The sequence below is a fragment of the Aquila chrysaetos genome, chromosome 16 (genome assembly GCF_900496995.4).
Source record: "Aquila chrysaetos chrysaetos chromosome 16, bAquChr1.4, whole genome shotgun sequence".
NCBI classification, from domain to species: Eukaryota; Metazoa; Chordata; class Aves; order Accipitriformes; family Accipitridae; genus Aquila; species Aquila chrysaetos.
In genome coordinates, this window is record NC_044019.1 from 7743514 (window position 1) to 7761334 (window position 17821).

A 17821-nucleotide genomic window follows, 5' to 3' on the forward strand; every position below is an offset into this window, starting at 1 on the left:
GAGTGAGCCACGGTCCTTTCGGATGCCATTTGCAATCGCCTTGCCCGCTGCCCGCCTGGAAGAAGCAGTGCTGCAATGCCTCCCAGGAGCCAGCACCCAGTGCCAGTTTTTATCTGCCCTGACCTCCCCCTGTGCGACGGCTGCACCTTATCTCCTGCTCCTGGGCCTCTCTTTCCCTTCCCCATTTCGAGCAAGCCCCTGCCTCCTCCCACCACACTAAGCCCTCTCCGCCTGCGTTTGAAGCAGTGGGACGTGTGTCCAGCTGCGTGTCCAGCTGCGTCTCCAGCGAGCAGGGTGGGGGGGCGGCTTGTGTTCCCTCTCCACTACCTCCTGGCTGTTGGCGGTCGGAGAGCCTCCCTGGGCCGCTTGCCAGAGGCTGCCTGCCCTCCCCGTGTCCCCTGCTGCCTGCAGCCTGCTGCTGCCTGCAGCCCGCAGGGGAGGCCAGCAGCCCGCGAGCAGAGTCCTTAGGAAGCCGGGCTGGGCTGCACGCACGTCGTGGGGGGACGGGGACGAGCAGCACTTCTCCGAGGCAAGAACGCGGGCTTGGCTCTGGCTCCCAGCGACACGAAATGCCGTCCACACCGTGCTGCTTTATGTTCCTGAAACTGGCCGGTCTGCAGAGGTGACGGCGTTAGGGTGAGGCTGGCTCCCCAAGCTCGGGTTGAACGCGCTGGGTGGGCTCCACAGCGTGTTTGGGCATCTCCTAGCAGGCGCTCCCCTCCCTGCTGTCGCTGCTGCAAAGAGGCCCTCCCCTCCCCGCTCCCCTCTTTCGCCAGAGTGTGGCCTTTCCTGCCCAAGTGGCACACGTAAGGTAGGAGAAATTTCTGCTCTACACACATGGAGCATTATTTAAGTGAAGGTGCAATGAGCAGGCAGAAGAGCTGATGAAGTCTGATGTGGACCGAGGAGGAAGTTGCACCAATTCCACTTTCTAAAAATAAGTCAAGCGAATGTTCCCGCAGCCTGGAGGCTGCCGCTCTCTGTGTATTCTGAGTTTGTTTGCCTTTTTTTTTTTTTTTTTCTTGTCTTGTTCCAGCAAATTTTAAAAAAGTGTGCTACAGTCCATTGAAATACTGCAGTAGTTGTGTGATCACATATATGCTTATGAAGAGAGTCTTGGTTGTTTCAGTATTTCTAGAAGTGACCTTGAAAGATTACCTACACGTACTGTTTCCTAGAGGTTTGTCTAAGCTGTTCTTAAAGATTTCCAATGATGGTGATTCAGACTTTCCTTGGCAATCTACTCCAGTGCCTGACTATTCAGATGATTAAGGAGCTTTGCTTGATTTCAGGCTGGTATTGCTGTACTTTAACCCCCATCATTTTGACATTTAACCTTCTCTCTGGCAGGCTACCAAAGAGATGAAAAATTCTGTAAATGTAAAAACAATCATTTGTGTAGAGTTTGATCTTCCTTTCTACCTTTCCCTTCTGTGTTCAGAGAGCATCTGCTGGCCCTCGTGCACTGCCGTATATTTAATTACATGTGCGTGGCAGCCGGGAAGCCCTAGTCCCGACTCTTCGTGCTGTATTGGCCGTAACTGATGTCAGTGGAAGCATGGTACTTGAAGTGATGTGTGTTTTATTAAAATAGTATATCACAAATTCCATGGCTGTCTCATACTTCTATAACAAAATGCACATCTCAAACATCTTACAGAGTTTTTGGTTAGTAATACATTTTATAAAAATCAATAATATGACATTAAAAGTTACATTACTTCAAAACGTCATATAGAGATGCTGCTGATAAAACTGTTGCTGGGTAGGAAGGAGCACAATATTGTTTTCTGTCACGGGGTGGGGTTTTGTCTCCTTTGCCTGTGGTTGAACATTTTATGAAATGTGCATTTGCTGTGGAACTTCACAATCTGCAGCTGATTTCCCATATCTTTCCATACTACGATGGGTCTTTCTAATAACTTCAAGGTGTTAGAACATTTCTTCATTTCAATCATTGATAAAATTGTTACGATGCATTTCAGGGAGGGATCTACGGTTGAAATAGGCTGTGATTTGTTTTTTTTTTTTTTTAAGAAAAGGGATGAGGCACTCTCAAATTATTCCTGGGATGAGAGTTACTGCCTCGCAGTGCCCGGATGGGCTGGGGTGGACTCCTAGCCGTAAAGCAGTAACAATATTGAAGACCTCTGTGTTGCATGAATATTTCTGTAACACAGTTATCCTACTTCTGTACTGTATTTTCTAGCCACTATTATCTGCTAATTGTTATCTCTGGGGCTCATATGTTTTCCTGGATTGTGTTTTTGTACTGTTGTTCCTGTTTTTGACTGTTCCTGCAGCCCTGCAAGGAGAGACTGCAGCAATGTGCAAATGTGCACAATGCCTTTATGGTGCTCCTGCCCTCCTATCTGCCCAGCTCCTGGAAATCATTGCCACTTTAGTCTTTAGTCTCATTATGTATTAAACCTCATAATTTTATTTCCATTTTGCTTCTGCAGAAGTTCCTTGGTGAAACTTTTCACTGTCATGTGTACGTAGAGCACATTCATGTTGTCAGGCAGTTGTTTGAACACTTCTGGTGGCTGGATGTCTCTACAGCCTGGTAAGAAATGCCCTTTCTGTGTGTGCCTATGCTAGCTCTCCAGACCTGCAAGACTGTTGAAAGGTACCTGGCAGGTGGAAAGCAATACTCCCCGCTTTTTGCTGGTACCAAGCCCAGTGCAAGGCAGCCCTGAACTGGGAGCCTTGTAGCTGCATGATGCTGCGTTTGGGCTGGGCAACGGTGTACTGATTGCAATTGCACAGTTCCAGCTCAGAGTTTCTGGTGTCTGGCAAGCTTGCGCCTGCCTTCAAAAAGACTGTGGAGACACCCTTGTCATCAGCTTGCATCTGAGTTGTTAGTCAGACTCTTAAAGAAAATAACTCTTTGTGGTAGTGCAGCATCATTAAAAAAAAGTTTTCAGGTGGGGGTCTCCATTAGAGTATCAGCTGTGAATGGAAGATTGAAAACTCTGCTAGTGTAGTCATGTGCTATCAGCCACCAAATGTTGGGATTGTTGTTAATTTACATCTCTGTTAGTAGTTCTTACTAGTTCAGTAACAGTGTAACGCAGGGTTCCCACATTGTTCCCTAGGTGGTGGAAGTTTACATCTTTCAGGTTTTGGTGCTATTAGTATTTCTCTCCTTGTGTGCAGATTACTCAGTAAAATATTTTTCTTCCCCGTAGCAGAATATCTGCTGTACCTCATGTTATGTACAGTTGACATAACATCATCCAGAAGATATTGGTGACTGATTGGCAACAGGTATCATCTCTGACCTGCGAGGCCACCACCTTGCTGCTTGCCTGGAGCCCTTGGCTCTTACCACAGGGGTAATAAACTGTGACAGATGGCTGATCTTCCTGGCTTGTCACATGTCTTCAGAGGTGAAGTCCATGTTGTCATTTCTGCAGTCCCAAAATGGAGGTTGTTGGGTGGCTGTACAATGCCACACGTCCCCCAGCATGGCAGGAGGTAGCAGCTTGCTTGACGGTGAATTGCCTGTGCCCCAGACAGGACAGGAGGAACCGATTCCACTTGGGCATTATCCAAGCCCCTACACTGTAAATCTGACAGTCCTACTGCTGTCCAGCATTACAGTGGGGGTGAGGGATGGCTTTGTTATCTTGGCTCATTTTCCATCAAGAGCTTTGCTCTTGTCTTGTGCATTGCTGGCACAATTTCTAGTTGTCTATGTGGCAGTATATATTCAGCATTATCCACTGTGCCTGACCAGAGGACCCGGTCTGTTCTGGGTCTGTTCAGTTATTTCATGTTGTTGTCAGCTGGAAAATCTGTAAATGCCCTGTGATACTTTATGGCTTTATAAGCTGTACAAAATGTCCAGCAGGTAGTTTAATGTCTAGCAGATACACTCTGTAAGACTGCGTTTTTTTCATTAGCTCTTTGGCAGACACTGAACATACTTTCATAGCTGCAGGATGGACTTTTGGTTGCTTGTGGTCATGGTTGGTTTTTTTTTTTTTACATTGGCGTCTACCATATGTACATGTTGTTGCCAAAATAAGAGATTTTGTAGCGTCTTGTACAGACAACAGTAGAGGACCTCACAATATATTTTTTAGTTTTCCAAACTCTTGGCCCTTCAGGAATGTAAAGCAGCCTAACAACTTTTTCTTTACATAATTAAAAGCAATCTGTTCAGCATTTCTTGCAGGAACTGGCTAGTGATTTTTCCTCTCTGGGAGTAATTCTCTTGAGATAATATTTCTGTGTACTGCTAGATTGCTCTCTCTTTTCTTATTAAAATTTACAGATGTTTTGATGTGCACTTGTTAGAATTTCTTTGTATCCAGACTTTGCAGCCCATAGAGGATATTTCACCTATTTCAATAGATTTACAGTTTCAACTCCTGAGATTTTAGCTCCTTAAGTCACAGACGAGACCAGAGTTATACACAGGATAAAAATAGAAAGCAGTAATTAATACCCATCCTCGGTGAGCCTGGCTCTTCTCTTCTCTCTTGACATGTTGCACTGCTGCAATTTCCTTTCCTTTTCTGAAGAAATAGATGAATTATTATCTCCCTACATGAGCAAGAAAATAAAACAAAGATGCTTGCTTCCTGCCCTGGCACGCCACTCCCTTGGGGTACAGTGAGTTTCTGTGAGCTCTCTTCTCCCGTGCAGCCCTGTTGCCTTGGCAGGCTGCTGCTGGGCTCAAGGAGGCCAGGCAGCAGAAGTAATGGCACAGCCTCTCCCTTTGACCACCCGGACATCACTCTTTCCCCCTATCAGGGACTGGATTTCTGTCTCCATGCTCCAAGCAGCAGAGACCAACTCCTCTCCAGCTCTAGCAGGGCTAAATCCAGGTTTGTGTGGCTCTGCTCCATACTGTGAGGGTTCGGATATTTTTTTTTTCATTTCTTTCGCAGGTGGGGCAGATCAGTAGGAACTTTTTCTTGTCTGTCCTCTATTTGCACAAGAAGAATCAGCTGCTGGGAGTGTTGGAGGGAAGCGCTTGATTCTGAATCTGGCTGTACTGCTTGGGAGGGGAGACCCTGAGTTTTGTCACTCTAAGGATATATATACTAAAGGGATGGTCTTACCTTGTCTTCTCTGAGAAAACAGGTTCAGGAGGGCAGAGAGAGTTGTATTTGGCAGGTCTGGGAAGGTTGGCTGTATGGGTGTTGAGACAGGGACAGGGTTTTGTATATGGATCTATGAAGAATTCACCCCTGAGTGTGACTTGAGTCGCATGTGTCCCCAGTGCTGCTTTCCAGTAAGGATGTGACTGTTTTGGTGCTGGACCCCAGGAAGTTAAAAAATACTCTAACTCCAGAGAAGGTCGTTACTTTGTGCTGGGCGTGGGAAGAGAGCACCTTAAGTGCTCTAAGTAACATGCTTAGCGATTGCTTTGATGCCATGTGAGGCTTAAGGATGAAAGTTTTCATCCTGTATATTTTCCCAAGGGTTATTGCTAAGCATTCAATTTAATTGTTAGGATCAGTTATAGAAGGAAAGCAGAAGACAGTAAAATGCAATTCTAGGTGTATGTAACCATCATCATACCCCACGTCTCTAGTATTTTAGCTCATTAGAGAGTGGTGATTTTGTCCTTTACCTTTTCTTCAGGGCTGGTTTGCTCTTGTCCATTCCCTGAGCTCTCATCTCCCTTTCTGCTGTTTCAGTGGAAACACCTTGCCCTGCGTGTCTGTCCCTGGGGAGCATCCTCCTCCTTTGTGCTGGAGTGCTTGCAAGATACATGGTAATGTAAGGTATCAGATCATATCCTTCCCCTCTCTTTCCAAGGCTTTCTCCATTTACATTTCTGTTGTGTCCCCTAATTACCATCCCTTTGGTTTTTTTATTCCCCCTCAAGCTGCCTTTTCCTGCTTATGGTCTCCTGAGAATGCTATGCTGAAACTTTATCAAACTTACATTACTAGAAATAGTTAATGCAAAATCTTCTTTCAGGAATTCTCACATCCAGGTTGCAGCATCATTGTACAGTCTGTCATGATATTTCCAATAGAGACACAACTGGAAGTCAGACTTTTCTTTGTGGATTGCCTCGTTTCCCCTTGCTAGAGACATGGGTATATAATATCTTCCAGGAGTTAAGGTACATTCATTTCATCAATTAGTATTACAAATCATGTATATACTTATCCACCTGATACTTCTTTCCCATATCTCCCATCCCATAAAGAGCTTAATTTTTAAGATGACACAGTCCAGCAGAGAACAAATACAAGGTTGATTAACCAGGTTTTTGTAGAATATATATACTGGGTGTTGAACAGAGAGCTGTGAAGAGTTTACACGTTGGGGCACATTTCTGGCGTCACATACATCGTGTGTGTAACTGCTGTCTGGAAAAGCAGTCATGATTTACTGTGGGAGGGGTGCTGTATTAGCCTGTTATGTAGCTGGGAGAGAAGGTTGTGCCTCTCTTACAGCCTGGTGATGATATGGAAACCATGCACCATGGGTTTTTTTTTTTGTACTCCTGTTTAAATTCTTATTTAAAGACTTTGAAGCATCCTATTGTGTGCTTTTGTATGGGGTGACTTTGTAACCGTCATGGGCAGAATCCCATTTCAAGGTCTTCTGTAAGCCATCTGCTTTCGTTAATAGCTTTTGGATTTGGCATGTGGCTCAGTGCAGATTAAAATAGCCACATTTCTGCAAAACTTTCTTTACCACCTGCATCAGTTTGGCCTTCCCATTGAGCCTTTGCAGGCTGGGTGCACCCTCATGGGAGAGGGTGCTCTGCATTACACCCTGCTCTCAGTGTGTGCCCTCCAGCTTCTCCCTGGGTGATGGGGGATGTGTGATGCAGTGCAGAGGCGTGCTGGGGTGCACCATGTCTGCACCTCTACGTACTCCTGGGATTGCTTTGAAAGGAAACCCAGCTATGTGCAAAACTGGCATGTGGCCTGGCTCCCAGCCATCAGGTTGTCAGGGTATGGTCAGAATATGCGGGGGTCAGGACTACAGAGTGCTGCATGTGTGATAAATTTTCTCTTTGCTTCAAGGTGACCTCTGTGGGTTGGGTGTTGGGTACACTGGCATGCCACTCTAGATAGCTTCCACTGCTGTAGCCCAAGCCATTCCTCTTCTAAAGGGAGAAAACATTAACTTTTGACTGTGTGAGTCCTGCTGACACTGAATAGTTATAACGCAGGTGGTTCAGTGGCAGAAACATCAGCCTAGGGCACACAGATTCAATTCCTTGCTTTGGCATGTCCTTCCCATACAGCACTTGGTAAGTCCATCAGTCTGTCGGTTTTCTACATGTAAAAGATGCCTCTTCTGCCCCAAAAGTCAGTCTTCTGTGTTGGTTTCTGTTACAGTGCATTTGGGAGAGCTCAACTGGAGGTACAGTGGTGGTACGGGTCAGAAACGTTTCTGCCTAACACACAGAAACAGAGACCTGCTGCTTTTCCCAAAGCTCCTTCAGAACATTTATGGTGAGCCGTGGTCTTGGTGGCCTCATTCACAGCAATGCCTGTGTACCACTGTTGTGGTTTAACCCAGCAACTTTGCTCACCCAAGGGGAAACAACGGCAACGCAAAGCCTAAAAGTCAGTTCAGCAGCAGGACCAGCAAGGAAGGGATCCTCTGAAATAATTACAGAGCATAATGAAGCTTCCTTAAGCCCAACTGTAATGGCAGGGGATTGGTTTTGTATGATTAGCTTAAGTCTACGCCACATCAGCCGGTCTTCATGGTGGGCCATTCCCTGTCTCCCTGGCAATGGGAGGCAGCCCAGGTCTTCGCTCCAAGCCTTCAACGCAGTACTGCCTTGGGGAGGAGCAACACAGGATTGTCTGCTTGATGTTTATCCCTGCCCATGGCAGGGGTGTGGGAACTAGATGATCTTTAAGGTCCCTTCCAACCCAAACCATTCTGTGATTCTATGTTGCCCTGCATGGGGAGGCTTTAGGTTTTGCACTGTTTTCTTTTCATTTGTGTGGGGTTTTTCTAAGAAGCAAAGCAACACGGGTCTTAAAACAAAAGCAGTTCTGATTTTTCAACAACGTGTGAATTTCTTACAGCAGTCAAAGACGATTTGAAGGGCCAGAGTGCTCACTCCCATCACTACAGAAATGGCAGATGTAGATGGACCAGGCCGGCTTTTAACTCTCAGCTCATCAGTAGAAGAGTCTGTACTGAGAAGATTCCACATGTTAAAGGGCTTCCTCTTAGCAGACTCAAGCCAGGCTATCTCACCTGGCTTTTTTTTTAAGCCCTTTCCTCTCTCCATTTCTCTCGGCCTGGGTATCCTGTTCCTGGAGCATGCCAAACGTAGTTTTTATTGCAACCTCTTGAATCTTCGTGGAGAGCAAGGTCTGCTTGCAGTGATATGTGGCAAGATGTTTCTATTTTGAGCCAAGGCTCATGTTGGGGTGTTTTTTGAGAGAGAAGGAAACCTTTATTAGAATCCTGCAAGGTTTTGTTTCATTTTCTCCACAGTATGAGACATGGTAACTGCTGCAGCCTCCCTCGTGGTGGTGAGTGATTCCTTCCAGTGGTCCTTGGTTTTCACCCTCATCCTGAGCCGTTGGCTTTTCCTTGAGCTCGACTCGGCAGTGTCTGATGATGCAGCTAGGATGTCATTTGCTAGGAAGTTGACCCATCTCCTCTCCCCTCCAACCTGAAGGTGTTCATAAGGAAGTCATAAAGTTGATATTTTCATTGTAGAAACATGGTCTATCCAAGTTTTTTACATGTTTTTGTCTCTCTTAAAGCATGTTCTCCCCTGAGACTTGGCTCAGGGGCTAAGGAAGTGTGTTGCTCATGATCACATCTTTGAGACACCTCAGTGTCTTAACATCTTTCACAAGAATGTGTTTCTGAGGAGCCAGTCATGAAGTCTGGAGTTTATCAGTCAACTTCTTACATGGTAGAAAGATAAAATTAGTTCCAGAGAGAGAGAGATGTTGGAAAGGACACAAAATCCTTCTGGTAGAAAGAGGAGTAATGGTTTGCAGCCATCAGATATTTCAGATCACACAAGGGGATCAGTACTCCAGATGGAAATATGAACATTCATTGTTACAGTGTTCCTTTGAAAAATTTCCTAGCATGAATGTAGGGACCTTCGAGACCTAATGAGGGGAGATGCTTTCAGAGGAGCTGTAGCTTCATCAGCCTTTGTTCAGAGCTGCCAAATCGTGAAACAAGAAGTAAAACTCCGGTCTTGTCCAGGAAGACAGTAACAGGGAGGTGGAAGGAAATAAACCTGTTGGTCAAGACAAATTCTGACTTGCCTCTTCAAACTTTGCAGCTGCTTGCTCTTGAGAGTTTCCTTCAGGTCCCATGTAAGCATTTGTTTGTCATTTTGTTTCAGTACTCCTTGTTGGTTGTGGCTGGCTCTGAGGAGGTTGGTGTTCAGGCTGGTGCTGGAAGCTGTCTGCTGGTCATTGGTTTCTACCCAGAAGAGGAGTCAGTTGGCTGCCTCATCAGAGCTTGCTTTGAGGGGGAAAACCATGATTTTAGACCAGCAAGAGTTACAGTGTCCGCAGGTCAGGCAGAAATCTGAGGAGCTAAGCCTGGTATGAAAACCAAAAGAGGTAAGAAGTGTTTCAAATCACATGCTGGCAGTCCTCTAATTTCTCAAGTGTGCTGCAAGTGCCTTTCTTTCTCCACCATAGAAATTAAAAATGGCAAAAAAAGATATTAAATGAGTGGGCTGAGGTGGTTATATGCATCTGCTCATGATGTCTCAGTGCCTGCTTTTCTGATCTGGTCAGGATGCAACTGGACGCTCCCATGTAACCTGTGATGCGCGTATGGGCTTCCAGAACGGTGCTGAAACAGGAGCCAGCATGCCCTGAGCCTCCAGCGGGGAAGCTGGAATGGCAGCACCACCGTCACCCTTGACAGGCAGGAACTTACAATGCTGTCCTCACATTTCCCTGAGGGAATTTGTAAGGGGTCGCTCTTCATTATTGGAAACATTGATAGTGTTTGATGGAAAGATACCTGTGAAGAAAAAACTCAGAAGGTTGAAGCAGAGGTTATGAGGAAGGGATTTTTACTAGGTGGACTGGTCATGGTGCTCAAGACCCATGCTTTTGTGGGGAAAAAAATCAATGACTGCAGGCATTTTGCATTATGAGAAACCATCAGGATTCTCTTGTTGCTGTCCCATGGGATTTCCAAGAAGCATCATTCTCACAGTCCTCTGGCAATATGCAGTTTTCTTTTTTTTCATGATCCTAATCTGTGGGGTATGTATCTGACCTAATAAAACCATTTTTCAGCTTCACTGTTGGTAGTTTTCTTCCTCTTCTTTCTGAAAACATTTTGCCTGCTGGCATCTGCATTGTCCAAAGAGGTTTGAAGCTTGGCACGCTGTCAACAAAACTTCAGTTACTCTTTCAATCAAACATGGTAGCACTGTGAACTGACTTGGCCTCCATCCCAAGGTTCACCATAATCTTCCTCTTATAATAGGAAGTCCAAACAACCCCAGGAAATAATTCAGATGCGAGTGGTGCCTTTAGTCGAATAAAGAAGTGCCTAGAAGAGACATTAAGAACCTCAGCTTTAACTCTTTTCATAATTATGCACTCTGAAGGAGCGGAGGCTTTGTAGATAAAGAGATTACATGCATCTTATGAGGTCTGTATAGATGTGACAGTATCTTCCACCCACATTTTCACACTTTTTGTTTTACTGACATTGCCGTTGCAACGTTTAGTGGAAGAATATTGCAGAGAGGCTACCCTATAACCCTGAAGGTCCTTTCCAATCTGGCACAGGTAAATTGAATCATTCTCCCCTTAGGGATGATGAGGATGAACTTTTGGAAGAGCGTGTTGGTAAGAGCAGTGGGGGGGGGAGAACGTAATTAGATTAAGATGCATTTCGGTGATGTTTATGCTGAGGATTGTGCAGTGTGGCCGCTGGAGAGAACGGCAGTCTGAGCTGGGGATGCCCTGGGATGCTCTTCCCAGCCCTGGCTGCCTCTGTGCTGCCTTTATTTTTTTGAACAAGAAAAAGGAAAATACATCCGAGGTGTAAATCTTGGTGTAAATCAATGCAGGGAGTCACTGGTGCGCTAACAAAACTGCGTCTCAAGCTGGTGTCCTGCCTCTGGTTGCAACCCGGTGCCGGCAGCCTGGCAGCAAGGGAAGTGCTTGGCTTTTCTTTGGCAAAGTGCAGCAGCTAACGTGGTAATGTGGTGAGCAGGATTTGGCTGGTCACCTCACCTTTCAGTCAGCTTTTTCTTGAGGTGTGAGTACAAATGGCTTGTGCATTTCATACTTTGATACAGTTATAAATGCTGTTTTGCTTTTGAATGTCTTTGTCCTTTTTTAGTGCTACTTGTTTACTTGTCTTGATAACATCCTCCATGAGGAATTTGCATGTCTGTCAGTTTCCAATAAACAAAATTTCTTTCTCCCTGGTATATACTTGGGTTTTTTTAGTATTATAGGTTTGCCCTGCTGCACTGTGGAAGGGATAATTTGGAGTCCACAGTTCACTCCCTTCATGCTATTCATTATTTTATATGCCTCTCCTGTGGCGTCCCTCCTTTTTATTACTAATCAGGTCTAGTCTTTTAAATCCTTCTTTGTGTGATAGTTTCATTTTACAAAAGCTGAACTAGTTTATACCAACTCAGTTGATGTGATCTTACTCATATCAAAGGTGTTTAACAGCTGCAGTCCCGTGTACTCATTGCAAGCTGAACTTAAATTGTGTCAAGTTCTGTGCTGCTTTGGTATGGCAAGTGGGAATGTTTGTTGCAGCTGTCTTTAAATTTAAATTTGGATGTTTTAAATGAATTAAATATGAACATGAATAATGTAACTGGTAACCTAGCCTTTCTGCAATTAAATGCAAGCTTTTTCATTTTGTCTCTATGCTTTCAGGTTTTGATATGCCGCAGTACTTGTACTGACTTTGCTGTCTTGTAGGAATGATGGGGAACTAGAGCCCATGACAGTTCAGTGGAGCCGTTGGCACTTTTGATATCTCGGTGAGTGGAAGTTGTTTGAAACTGTGGGAAAGGCACTTTATCTGGTAAAAAAGGCAGCAAATCAGTTGGCCTTTTTAGATTTTAAGGTAGCATCCTGCTGAAATGAATTTGCACGTTGATCTGTCCTTTCAGGGTATAAATTCTGGAAAGCAACACCATGTAAAACTGTGGTCCGTGCTTGCAAGATTATCTTGATATCCACAAGCATGAGAAATACAGCTTTTGAAAAAGAGGGGAGTTTTAACTCTGGTATGCAGCTTTGTACAAGTGTCAGGTTCTAGAGATGGAATGTTGCAGCATGTGCTGGGCTATGTAAATCTCCAGTGCTTAATCTGATGCAAAAGTAAGATTGTCTCCTTTGTGTCACTGACCCAGCCGACAAGTTCTCATTAGGGGCATGTTTGTGTCTAAGGTCATTCAGGAAGATCTACCTGTGTGGATGGCCCATTTTTCCCCCCTGGATATCAAACTGTAGCTTCTACTATTTATTACTTTAAGATTATTTTTTTTTAGTCTTCAATCCCTGAACAGTGTAAAGACCACATACATCCATACTGCGTTTCTCCCTGTCCTGCAGTGCCTGTTAGGTTGCCTGTTCTGCTGTTCCCTTTCTTCTCTCTAGACTGAAGTCTGTCTTCTTCACTGGGGTGTTTCAGGCTTGCTAAAGCTTATAGGGCAATTCTGCTTGCCTTCCAATCAGGTGTCAGTGAAATAAAATCATACAGTATTTCAGGTTGGAAGGAACTTTTGGAGGTTGTCTGGTCCAGCCCCGCACGCAGAGTTGGGCTGGCTTTGAGGTCAGACTCAACTTCAAGGTTAGATCAGGCTGCTCAGGATGGTAGCTGGTGACACTTGGAGTATCTCCAAGGATGGAGATTTTACAGCTTCTCTGTGCAACTATAGAATGAAATTACAGCCAGTGAGAATTACCAATTCCCAAGCCCTGTGTTAGTAAAGCCCACCTTATACCAGTTTCAGGAGGGCTGGGGTACATGGGCTATGTCTCTGTGGCTAAAGAAGAATGGGCAGGGACCAGTCCCTGTCCCTGGGATGTGATGAGGCTGGTGGCTCTGGTGGCTGGCATCTGCGCAACGCAGGGCTAGCTGCCACCAGGGCAAGCAGGCTGAAGCCACGCGTTGTGGAGTTTGGCTCTGGCTCTTCTCTGGGCATTACAAGGCCCTGAAACACACTAATTATTTTGCTTTTTTTTTTTTTTCCCCTCCATTTTTGAGTTATGATTTTGCAGGATGAAACCATGTGTTTCTGTCCTGTGGTATGAGAATGTACGGGGGAGCTGGATGGTGCAAAGCTGCAGTGGAGGACCGCAAAGGGTGGCAGGAGTCATGGGGCCATCTCATTTGGACAGTTTCTTGGAAGCAGGTTTTGGAGCATGCTGTCCCCAGGCTGGCACCCATGTGGCTCTCAGCAGAGTGGGAGTCCCCATGGAGGCTAAGTCTTCTCCTTTGGGGCAGAGTCGCCTTTTTTTTTTTTTTTTTTTTTTTTTTTAATAGGAGCAACATTTACAATGTGTCATTCTCTTCCACCACATGAGATCTTGCTGGGAGCCCACTACAGTGTTGGCTGAGGGACACCAGCAGTCATCTGTGTGCTTTACAAGTAGTTATGGTTACTCCCATTGCCGTCTGCACAAGGACAGCGGGTGCAGGAGTTTCACCTCTCCTCCCGAGATGCAGCCTTCCACAAATTGTATCTGAGCATCTCATAAGTGGCCACAAATTTTTCCTCCAAATACTTACACAGAGAAGGGTTACACATCCCTGCCGGGTAAGGCTCAAAGTGCTCAGGCTGAAGCAGCTTTTCAAAAGCCGAGCGGCACAGGAGCACCCGTCCTGTGCCAAACGCATGAGATTTATGATTAGTGTTCAGGTACTTCAGAAAGTCCCACGTCTGGGGGAGCCAAGCAGACAGCAGAGGTGCAGAGCCAGGGATGGTCAATGCTTGTCTGGTGCCTTTATGTAACACCTTTCACCCTGGGTTTTATGGCTGGGGGACTTTTCCTACCATGACTGCTAGCTTTTAATAAAAATGACTGAAGAATATTATGAAAAGAAGCATTAAAAGTTGTAAATAAGCTTTCACATGTAGATTACCTTCCGCTGTTGAAAGGAAAAGAAACTTTACTCCTTTCACAAGTATGTACAAACATGCTATTTATGAGAGAGGCAATAAGAAACTACTATATACCTTTTGATTTGGATTAAAAAACAACTAGGCTTTTTTTTTTCCTTTAGTATTTAATATTCCTTTAGTATTTTCCTTCTCAGAGTATTGCTCAATGTTGCAAGCACTGCATGTAAAGGCTGAAGTTTGTAGTGCTTTTATAAAAAAATTAAACTCTTTATTTCTCTTAGGTTTGGAAAAAGGCTGGTTTTCAAAATCAAAACTTCTTGCCAAGTTGGATCTGTAAATAACCCTTTAAGCAGAAACGCAGCATTGCGTCCTGAGACAGCTTCCTCTTACATCCTCCTGCCTGACTGCCCCACTGTGAACAAAATGGAGTTATATTGACACAATTAATCTTTCATTAGTTAGTGTAGTGTCAAAACATGCTTTTACTAGCTTTCCTAAGGGCTTGTTTGCAGCTCAGCCATTCATTTAGATATTTTCTGTCAGGGCTTGGCAAGGCTCGGCGTATGCAGTAGGCACTGCCCTGTGAGACCGGCTGTGCAGGAGCACTGGTCTCTGTCTATGTGTCCAGCACACATCTCCCAAGAGCTCTGATTTTCAGTAACATTTGCTTATAACAAGAAGGCAAATGCTTTTTCTTGTTGGGAACTATCCAGACAGTTTTCCTCCAACCAGGAAGAAAAAAATGCAGCGCAACTTGGACACTCGTTGCAGTACTAACAGCAAAAATATTTCCTGGGTCATTGTCCAATTTCTCATCCTTATTACCCAGAACTGCTGTGAGCAATTTGAATTGCAAGTGGCGAGCTGGGGATTGTGGTGCTGCTTTGCCAGAGTTAATGTTATGTTTCCATGTGTTTTCTTTCATAAATTTCATCTCTATCTCCCTTTGTTAGTGAGCAAGAGCAGCCCCCCCTTCCATGCGCACACTTGGGACTCGCTGTAGAGTTAGCACGGAGACTGGCATATGCTCCTCTCACTTATTTATGCCACTCCCGCTGCCATAAATTTGAAGTTGTCCACATATTGGAGAAAGACTTGTAGTTTCCGGGGGGTTGAAATGAATTGTGTGTGTTCAGTAGATGTTTTGTGCAACCCAGGGTGAAAGAGCATTTATTTTCTCCCCACTGCGTGATTACTTAATGTTGCAGATGACTGTGTGCTCCAGAATGGGGAATTTTCTCATGTTTGTTTCTTTTGTCCTAGACATCTTCAGTTGTCTAAAAGCAAGTCAGTTCCAGAATAAGGACAGCAGCAGGTGATATAATGCGGAAACCAGGCCCTCAAAAAGGTAAGCAGTGATGCTTGGCACAGCCAAAGGCCCGGTAGCGAGCTGGTGCGGACCGAACGACCGAGCACATCGGGAGGCCAGCAATGGGGTGGGAGCATGGGGGACATGTGCTTGTAAGCTTGAAACGGAGCCGCTTGTTTCTCCGGCAGCATGCAAAGAACACTTCATCAATCCACCCCCGAGACGGGTGGAGGAAGAGTCCCTTGCCAGGTGCACCCCTGCAGCTTGTGGGGCACAGTGTCAGGCGGCGAGGGTGCTCTGCGGAGCCTGCAGCACGCACCATCTGCTAGTGCTCCCAGCGTGAGGCAAACTGCTTCTCCGCTGGCACAAGCCTCCCCCTTCTAATGAGGCGTGAAACCAAAGACCAGCCTACCTTGTGGAGATGAAATCTGTTACGGACGCTTACCTCTCGCCACCCGAGTGTCTCATCCTGTTACACGCAGTGGCAGCTGCACAGCTCAGGGTGGCCGCGCGCATGCTACCTGTGTCCTGCTTGCCCCAACAAAAAGGGTGAAGTCAAGCAGGCTGCCTGTAGCTGGGCTGCTCAGACTTCATGTGCTTAACAAAAATATTGATTTCCTTTAGTGTTGTGCCATGCATGTGTGTTTGACTGGAGTGATCTCATCACATGCGCTTCAGAGGATGGGGGAAGGGAGGAGCGTAGAGGATGGAGCATCCTCCGCAGTTCTTTGTTCACATCTGCTACACGCTCACAAGGTTTATTGCAGGAGATTTCTATGCTCAATTTCTCTCCTTCCTTTATTTTTTTTAAACGTCTCCTTTGCTTCTCTGGTGGTTCATCTTACAGAAGCATTATCCTCTTCCTAACACTGCTTGTCCTTTAATGAAGTGAAAATAAATGAAGGAAAGCAGGGAATGGGGAGAGCCTGCTGCGAGGCAGCTGGAGGGCTTGGTAATAAAAGAGGCAGGTTGATTAGTCAGCAGTGTGGCCATGGACCGGGCTGGCTGAATTTAGCCTTGCACACAGCTTGTCCTCTCTGCCTCGTAGAGCAGGGTGCCTCCAGCCAGCGTAGCTGTGTGACCTGTGCTGTGAATACCATGCCATAGGTTGCAGAAGCAACACCTGCATCGTGCACACATGGGTTTCTGTCCTACTTACCTGTTTTTTTAATAATGCATTGAACTTTTCCTTTTTCTTTATTTGCCTGCAGAAATTCTTGTTTCTTTCCCTCTCTGCTGCTTTTGCAGCATGCTTAATGAGGATTTTTGCATGTTAAAGGTTAAGAGAAAATGTAACTTCACCTGCAGAGTATGGCGAAGGGCTACTTTGAGTGCACAGATGCTATTAGAGAGCTATCCTGCAACACTTGAGAGGAGCATTACCCATCCTGGGGGGCTTTTTTGCTTCTGACTTAAATACTTTGTGTCCTTTATTCTTGCTTTCTTAAGGAGCTGGCAGAATACTGTCCTTCATAGGAATACATTTATAGGAAAGGTGTCCTTCCATCCTTTTCATTCATTTGTGCCTCTCCAAGGAGGCTCTTTGTCTGGTCCGTGTCTGGATGCTGTGGCCATGCTCCATATGTCCCTCACGTTCATTTAAGGGATAAAACCTACATGCCGTCCTCCTGTCCATTGTATTAAAAAGAATGTCAGGAAGAGAAGATTGCAAAAATAATGATGCAAAAGCAATTTCAGGCATCTTAAGACCCACCAGGCCACTCTAGCAGCAGCTCATGGCCTGCCTCTTTCAGCTGCTTGTCAGGAGATTTCAAAACTTTTCCTGTTTTCTTTTTTCTTCCTTTCACAAGGAACTGCTTTTCGTGGGGCCAAGGCGCGTTTTGTAGAGCACTACCAAATTGTTTTTTATAATAGCCCTAAAAATGCTTTTTAAAATGAGCTGGACTGCAGCAGCGCTCCCAGGGTGCATCAGTCAGGCAGCAGCGGGTGAAGGAGCTCGCTTAGGGAAAGCTCTTCCATGGCACGCTGATCTGGCATTCCTCTGTTGGGCTGGAGGCTGCTAGAAGCAGGGATGGGCATCCCCTGCTTCTTGCTCTGTCATTTTTTCCAGAGCTGTCTTGGGAACTTTATCTTTTTGTTGCTCTGAGGCCCAAAGCTGTTGTGAGCAAAGATAACTCAGATGAGATGCTCTTCAGAGCTGGTGCTACTTTGCTGTGCTCTTCTGTGAGCTGTGCAGGACAGGTGATGGTAACCCAGTGTTGCATGTGGAAAGGGCAGTTGTGCAGACTTTCAGAGAAGTCCCCTCCCCATCACCAGAGAGGGTTGAGGCTGTTTGTGTGAGTAAGGCTAGCTGCAGTAACCTGGAGTTCATAAACAAGGAGCAATTCAGGCTCCGATTCTTGGCACAGAAGTTCCACATGAGCCGTTTTTAGTGGCTTTCGCATTTGTTCCTCTCGAGCCTTGCCACCTCTTCACATAGTTAGAAATTATGAAGC

The 17821-nt window shown here is 45.6% G+C and overlaps 1 protein-coding gene across 15 annotated transcripts in view; it reads left to right on the plus strand.

Moving 5' to 3' along the window:
- Positions 1–17821, plus strand: part of SCMH1 (Scm polycomb group protein homolog 1) — a 76113-nt gene that overhangs the window by 5270 nt on the left and 53022 nt on the right. For 8 of the 15 annotated variants that reach the window (XM_030039235.2, XM_030039242.2, XR_003926928.2 and 5 more), the window contains 2 exons: positions 11859–11965; positions 15320–15404. In XM_030039235.2, coding sequence (XP_029895095.1) covers positions 15380–15404 — 25 coding nt within the window. In that variant the 5' untranslated portion in view covers positions 11859–11965; positions 15320–15379. Of the gene's footprint in view, positions 1–4559; positions 9549–11026; positions 11218–11858; positions 11966–15319; positions 15405–17821 lie in introns of those variants that run through there. The other 7 variants (XM_030039241.2, XM_030039243.2, XM_041128979.1 and 4 more) reach the window with 6 other exon arrangements.